At 29.1% G+C, this 8,179-nt stretch overlaps 1 protein-coding gene across 1 annotated transcript in view; it reads right to left on the bottom strand.

Annotated features, from left to right (window-relative positions):
• Positions 1-3,010: 3,010 nt before the first annotated feature.
• LOC107883414 overlaps positions 3,011-8,179 on the bottom strand; it is an 11,378-nt gene continuing 6,209 nt past the window's right edge. Inside the window, exon 2 of the mRNA XM_016803377.2 lies at positions 3,011-3,794. Within this exon, the coding sequence (XP_016658866.1) occupies positions 3,062-3,794 (733 nt within the window). The 3' untranslated portion in view covers positions 3,011-3,061. The remainder of the gene's footprint in view (positions 3,795-8,179) is intronic.

The following is an 8,179-nucleotide window of genomic DNA, read 5'->3' as shown; positions in this document are numbered from 1 at the left end:
TAAAAGAAAAATATTATGGGATAATAATTGTTTATGATTTTTATAATTTGAATTTTGATTACCTATCCATTTATATTTTATGGTTGACTTAATATATTCTGGTTGGTTAGTAGCTAATCAGTTTAAGTGTACTTAAAATTACTTAAATTTCAAAATATTTTTATCATAAAGACACACACCAATAATTAGATTTTATAGTTTATGATAAAAAAAAAAATAAATAAATAAAATAAACAATTTGTATAGATGAAGATGACCTATGAGCTATGGGATGGGCAAAATGGGTATAATAGTATTCACATTGTTCAATTTTGACGGAGGAGCTATATGGTCTTAAAATGTACTTTTTTAAATTTGTTTATTTGGTCACCATAACTATAAATTATAATTGTATAATGCAAATAATATGTAGTAGGGCACCAAGTAATTTTAGTAACTAGGACATCATTAGGTGTAGTTGCGCCACTGCTTGCACCCCCTGCAACCTATGTAGATACATGTTAGTTGTGGAACTATCGTTGCACTAATGTAGCCGATGCAGGTATAGTAGGTAAGGCTGTGACAGGTATTGAGGTATAAATTGTATCTCGTAATTACAGAGTAATAGTCACTGTAAATTGTAATGAATGTGATAAATTATTTAAATTTAAATTCAGCAAAGTTACCTACGATAGGTAGTGTACTTCATTAGGTGCATAAATTGTACTTATTTACTATTATTAGGTAAAAAAAACAACATATTATATAGTATTGGCCTGTCTGCCTGTAGGCTGTATTACTGGTGTTGTAGGCAAAGCTGGATTTAGACTTTCAGATGCTCGGGGCACATCTTTTTTAGAGGCTCCTGGCAGTAAAAATTAAAAATACCCAATATCTAAATAGTTGAGGAAAAAAATTAAAAAAATTGCAAACTTACATATTAAAACTATATACCTAAAACGTGTTTATTACAAGTTTTAGATACCACCGTTTATGTACCACACATTTCAACATTTATTTAAAGACAGCAATATTATAATAATATTATTAAGCCTTAATATATAATTTGAAAAGTAAAAATAAATATATATTAATCTGATAACATTTTATTTTTAAAATTTTGAAATTAAACCTTCAGACCGTTACATTGATAATATATTATGATTACAGTTTAATTTAATTTAATTTGATACTTTCAAATTTTTGTATATAGTAAATAAATATAATAGGTACAATCAAAATGAGTTAGTTCAAAATTACATAAAATTTAATAAAATTTAAAATTATTAATATATTTTTATAAGTCTGGTATTTTTCTTGATTTTTTTCTTGCAAAGTTGTCTATAATTTCATCAAATGATAAAAAAATTTAGCACAGAACTTCCATTAAAATTTTGCCCGGGGCCATGCGTACAACGGTTAACGTCGTGTGTGTCGTTTTCGAAAAACAACTTTCGTTGAAAAACAGCAAAACACGTCGATATAGTCATTCAACTAAAACAATAGACACCACGTAAACCAAACGCAGTACGTTTGACGTTGTCAGATTTAATTTTTTTTATTCTTAGTATTATAAAATAAATATAAAACATGTTTTATGATACATGTACCACAAGTGTCAATAAATAATAGGTAAATACAAGTTAAAAAATAAAAAAATATTGATCAGAACACAAGTTATTTGATTTTTCAAGTCTTTCTGTTACACTCTGTAGTGTGTAATATTATATATCTAAAATTCTAAATATGGGGCTATAATATTTTTAAAATTATAATAATTAGGTGGGTATTAATTAATATAAATTAATTAAAAATGTATAATTTCTAAAAATTGTCCTACTATAATGAGTCAAATGAGTGGTAATGCTAAACTATGTTATACTACATATATGTTTTATATTTTTTATAAAAACCATTATTAAATGGACCATATTGATAGACCTGACCCAACTCTTAAGCTATTCGTGTAACTATATCGATTTAGATGCATCAATATTTTTAAAATATAATAATATTATTTATATATAAAGCTTTGAGTATGAGACACATTGGATCCAGAGGAGGAATTATCTTTTTTACGACTATAGCCACTAAAAATTAGCCACCCCTATAATAGGTGAACAAGTTATAATACCCTCCAAAATACCGGTACAACATTATGGCGCACCTTCTACCTTTTATATTTGAGCAAACGCAACAACGATTGTGCAAAAAAATATTTTATATTGTCAAATTCAAAGAAATAAACAATAATTTATTGTCCTATAACGTAGCACGTACACTAAAAAAAAAAATTATATATTATAATACGTCACAATTATTATGCGCCAAAAATAGGAACAATCGTCTCCGAATATACGCATAAAAAAAAATTAGAAAATATAATAAAAATCAAGTTCTTATAAAACGTGTTGTGTTTTCTCAAATATAAAAAGGTAAAAAGTACGTAATTGTGTTACACCCTATGGATATAGACAATCGATACACCAGTTCAACCATTAATACAAAACAACGAACTACAGAATAGCAACCACTAGTGTTGACGAAAAAAACGATATAAAATATTATAGAATACGTAGTGTAATGCCAAATAATTTATAATTATATGTATTTTTTTTAGTGCTACATTGGGTGCTTTTTACACTAGAGTTGATCAAATGTCTATACGAGGTGTAATAATACATTTTAACACGACAACAATGCATTTCAATAAGTAAATTGGTAAATACATAATATGTATTATGTTGTTTGTAATGACCAGAGTATCAAATATAGAAAAAATGTCTTAATTTGACTTGGAATTATGTGGTATAGATGAGGTATATCTACGTTATAGATATTTTCCAGTGAATAAATAAATCTATGTGAATATAGTGGAATAATTATTTAATATAAAATAAAATAAATAATAAATGATAGGTACATAATATGTAACTGTATTGAATAATGTATATAGAATTATATGAATAAAAATGATTATAATAAAAAAGATAAACAATAATTTATACAGACAAAATATCGTGAGAAATGAGAATATAATCAATTTATGTAAACGATTTTTTTGTAATCATTTAATATATATTTATATATATCGCTGAACATTTGATCGGATTGCGTTTCGGCGTTGAGCAAAAGTACCTACTTCGGTGATATCTTCACCGTTCAGTTGATCTGTCGGAGTATACTGATTTTGTGCCAGTTCCAAAAGAGTCTGCATAATATTATATCCAGCGTCGAGTTCCATCATACCTGCGAGCCTACCAAAATCACGTAACTGCAAGCATACGGTATCAAATTCTTCGATGTTTGTCGATTCTCCAATACCAATAGTATTGCTGCGCGTTTGTAATTCCACACCCGTTTTATACGCTTTATTGAACAAATATGATTTGCAATCAATAAAGTCTTGTTCGGCATTGTTGGACACGAACCACAACATCACACGTTCTCCCATTGCCACTTGCATCCGTCTGTTAATTGCATAAAATGCACCATTCAACTTACGTCGAAAACCGTAAAACTGTTGTCCCGGATCAGCGATACTTGTCACCACCAGCATTTCCAAACGATCCATGCCGAATTTCGCTTGGTACACCTCCCGTATATAATTTTGCTTTTCCGCTACCGGGTTACGTTTAAATGAGGTCATGCGTAATCGTTCATTGGACAAGCGCATTTGTTCCAGCTGTTGTGTGAGCTCATCAACTTGACGCCTTTGCTCGGTGCTGCGTAAAAAATAAGTGATCTTTTCACTCTCTGCGGCTTTTAATTTACTGGCTAATTCTGCGTCTTCGCGTTGCTTTTGTTCGACTTCACTATAATAGTTAAAAAATGAAATGAACTTAGTTTTTTTTTGCAATGCCTAAAAAAGTATTGGATGGGATGAATTAGCCAGTAAGCCAAGAAAAGTACAAATTTTGTATAAGTGAAATAAATTGAATGAGTTATTTTTTCAACCATCCCCTCCCCATGATAAATCCCTGTCTACGCCACTGGACTAACACTCATATGTTATATGGATTTGTTGTGATATACCGTGACGCGTTTGGTTAACGTCATATTGTGTACTGTTTTCGCCGAACGACTATAGACGTTTTTTGCAGTTTTTTTTTACGAAAGTCGTTCATCGAAGACGGCAGAGATAACGTTAACCGTATTTCGTTTGGTTAACGTCGTGTCTATTATTTTCGCTAATCAACGTTTTTTCATAAATCCGTAGCTCAATATCACGTACATTAGTATGGTGAGAGGGGGGGGGGGGGTATGTGTTTGTATTGTGTACCTGTAGACAACAAGTATTTTTCTCGTCATTGCAGAGTAAGTCACTGTAATGACTAATGCATGACATGTTGAATAACTTAAATTTGAATTCAGCGTTAAATCATTATTCATTGAAAATGAATGATTCTGAACGGCGAACAGTGACCTATTATACTTGTATAATAGGAGACTATATTTATACTATATGTTTATATTGTTATTAGCACGGTCGCATGGACTAAGATATATACAATTATATATGTCTTAGTTCGTAGCTATTAGTACCTAGTTTAATAGTTTAAATAAAAAACGGCTTTTTGAAAAAAAAAACAGCGAAAAACGTCGATAGTTAGCGAAAACGGCCGACACGACGTTAACCGTGTCGCTTTTGGTTAACGTCGTGTCAATTGTTTTCGCTAAACGACTATCGACGTTTTTCGCTGTTTTCTTCAAAAATCCGTTGCTCAATAATATTTAAATATTAGTGTTAGTGCAACAATGTGTACACATCATGGTCCTCGCCCATCAGTATAATATGTTGGCTACTTGGGCATTATTATGTATTATTTTAGACATTAATGAAGAATACACTAAAATGATTTGAAATAATTATAAAAATAAAATAATTCATATGTACATCTAATATTATTACCACGTGCCCACGAAAACAAGGTATATAGAAAAAGTGAGTTGTTGCGCATTCGTAAAAACAAGTGTTAAAAAATTGTAAATCATAGGTATTTATGATCCAATATATTCTAATATTATCTCATTCACTGCGAAGATAATTCAAAAATATGTATAGGGTACAGAGTCGTATAAGTAACGAAGTTATAGAATGTACCAGGTTTTTGTAGACACACGGTATCTATATATCACGTTCACAGACACTTCACTTTTTTATATCATTCATGTACCTTCCTACCTCAGAAAAACATTCAAATGAATGCAAATTATTCAAAAACAGAATTTTTTGTATATTTATCTATCTCCAAACATGTGAGTGAACTTACCAGGTCAGTCACATTTCTAGTTTCATAGGTACCATTGAAAATCTTACTGCATGAGTAGTACCTAACTGTCCGTGAACGTAATATTATATGTTAAATGTATTCATAATATGTAAATAATCATTTTTCATGTATGATAATAATAAATATTATGTATATTAGGTATACTGTTTGTCCTTAATCTGTATAGACTATAATATTATAGTATAGGTACAACATATTATTATAATAATATAAATTATGACTTGCCGGATGTGCATATATATGTATAATATAATATATTATACATTTAATTTATAATTATATGAATTATAAATGTATAAATATCTACAGTTATCGGCCGATAATAGCTCACCGTTAGAAAAATTTCGTGTGATTGTAATGATTGCCTGTACTATATTACCTGTACTGTGTTACAGTAAATAAAAGGGTAAAAAATATTTTATTATTATTTCTATACATTAATAAATTTGCAATTGCGTCAATGACACGACCCGTGGCTGACCTCCGTGTACCACTATATTATATTTACACCGACAGAATTCATATAATATAGGTACAACGGTACATTCTAAAGTCCGCGACCGTTCGATTTTGTTGTACACAAAATAGCATTATATGTGTATTATATTGAATTAATTCCAATATTATTTCCAAACATTTCGTTAGTATACTATAATTACTAATATTTAAAATATTAGTATAATATATTTAATATTTTCAACAATATTATGATGTTTTGTAATTACATATAGGATATAACCATATAGGTACCTACATTATACTTACATAATATTATAAATTATTATGTATCAATGTGTATACATAATGTCATAATAATAATACAATAATAGGGACATGGCAATAGCTATAGATTTATACTTTATATGTATAATATTGTATCTAAAACCCAAAATCCATATCATTCACTACAATCAACTATCAATATATTCACGAATTTTCGACTCTGCCTCACTGGTAATATTTAGTAATCCACTCATTTCTAGTAGGACAGTAGGTACCAACAAGTCCACAACTTATTATATTGTATATGCTATAATATAAATATACAATATTTAGTAAAATTATTTATATTACTATTTAGTATTTACCACTCTACAGTCTCAAGTGTAGAATGTAGCCTGTAGGTAAAGACTGTACTACCATTAGCGTAAAAATTCCATTAAATTTCAGCAGGTGCAAAACTTTCATAAGTCCAACAGTCATAAAGACAAATTAACTAATATTTGAATCAAATTGCTTTGCTCACGTACTTTGATTACATACGAATATCAGAATATATATTATCGGTAATAAATCTTATCCACTATATAAAATAAATCTGTATAGGTAGGTATTTAAAAAAATCATGGTATGCCTGTATATTCATATAAAAATACGAACGTTTGTGTTGTAAAAAATAAAAATACAATATTTATTATACTTATTTCATATTTGACACAAAAAATTGTTATTTTGTTAAAATTTAATCTGTACAATTTAATAAATACACTGCTATAATTGAAAAATTATAAAAAAAATTACTACATGACGCGTTATTTTATTTTTTGTTCATCTTTTACTAAAAGAAATCAAGAAATCAATGATTAAACTCCGATTTGTATTTTATTTTCTAATATATTCTTAGTGACTTAATCTCTTTATTATATTTAAGTATTTTATGTATCTGTAGAAAATTTATTGTAAAGAAGCTATTCAATGATAAAAAAAAAATAATAATAATGATGATTATATCATATAAATGATATAATTTTAAAAAAAAACTTAAAAGTGTATGATTTTTGAAGACGTATTTCAAAGTTTGAGATTAAGATATTGAAATACAGAGTGCCTGTAGAATAGTACCTTATTCTATTAGTTAAAACAAAATTATCAAATTTGGTTGATTCTACAGATTATAATCATTATTCCCGTAGACTGTATTTTTGTGGAAAATATTACGTTGGCAACGATGACTTTAATTGGATTAAATTTCAGCTTCAGCTGATGCAAAAAGCATGTCATTCACCTGCTACACAACACAGGGGACCGTCGTGCACCCCTGTAATTACGCCACTGTGTACGGCTGTGAAGTGTAGAGAAATATAAATGTATATTATTTAATACACCTTGTCAAGTATAGTCTACTGGCATATTGGTATTATTATAAATTATATTAGTCACGCACCTACAATTATCAAAAAATATATTTGATACAGCGTTTATTGCACCCTCGGCAGGCTGCAGCAACGTATTAAGCAATACCTACATGTTAACGTGTATAGTAATAATTGTAGTAACTACAAGTAGTTGCGGCACCATCGTAAGTACAATTGAAATCGAGGAAGTTGCGCTGCTTTCAGCTGTAGTGTTGTTTAGTAGACAACAGGTATTTTTATCGACATTGCAGAGAAGCTAAGTCTCTGTAATGCATGACATATTGAATTTCTTAAATTTGAATTCAGCGACAAATCACTATTCATTGAAAATGAATGATTCTGAATTTCTGAACAGAGGTCAGAGACCTATATTTCTATAAGAGGAATAATATGTACATTATTTTTATATTGGTATTAGCATGGTCGCACGGACTAAGATATAAAATATTATATATATCTTAGTCCGTAATAGTAATTTAATATTATAATAAATAACGGATTTTTGAAAAAAAACATCGAAAAAGGTCGATAGTCACGACGTTGACCTTAGTGGGCTTGGTTAACGTCAAGTCTACAGTTTTCATTGAATGACTATCCACGTTTTTCGATGCTTTTTTTTCAAAAATCTGTTGCTTAATATCACGTAGGTACACTATTAATTGGAGAGGGGGGTATCGGGTATGTGTTTGTAGTGTATAGTTCTGACTATGTTTCCTCATTTTATCCTCACCAATATGATGCGTTTTAATGTACCTAATCAGTGCCGCAACT

Source organism: Acyrthosiphon pisum, chromosome A1 (genome assembly GCF_005508785.2).
Source record: "Acyrthosiphon pisum isolate AL4f chromosome A1, pea_aphid_22Mar2018_4r6ur, whole genome shotgun sequence".
Classification (NCBI taxonomy): domain Eukaryota; kingdom Metazoa; phylum Arthropoda; class Insecta; order Hemiptera; family Aphididae; genus Acyrthosiphon; species Acyrthosiphon pisum.
This window is presented reverse-complemented; position numbering and strand designations above follow the sequence as displayed.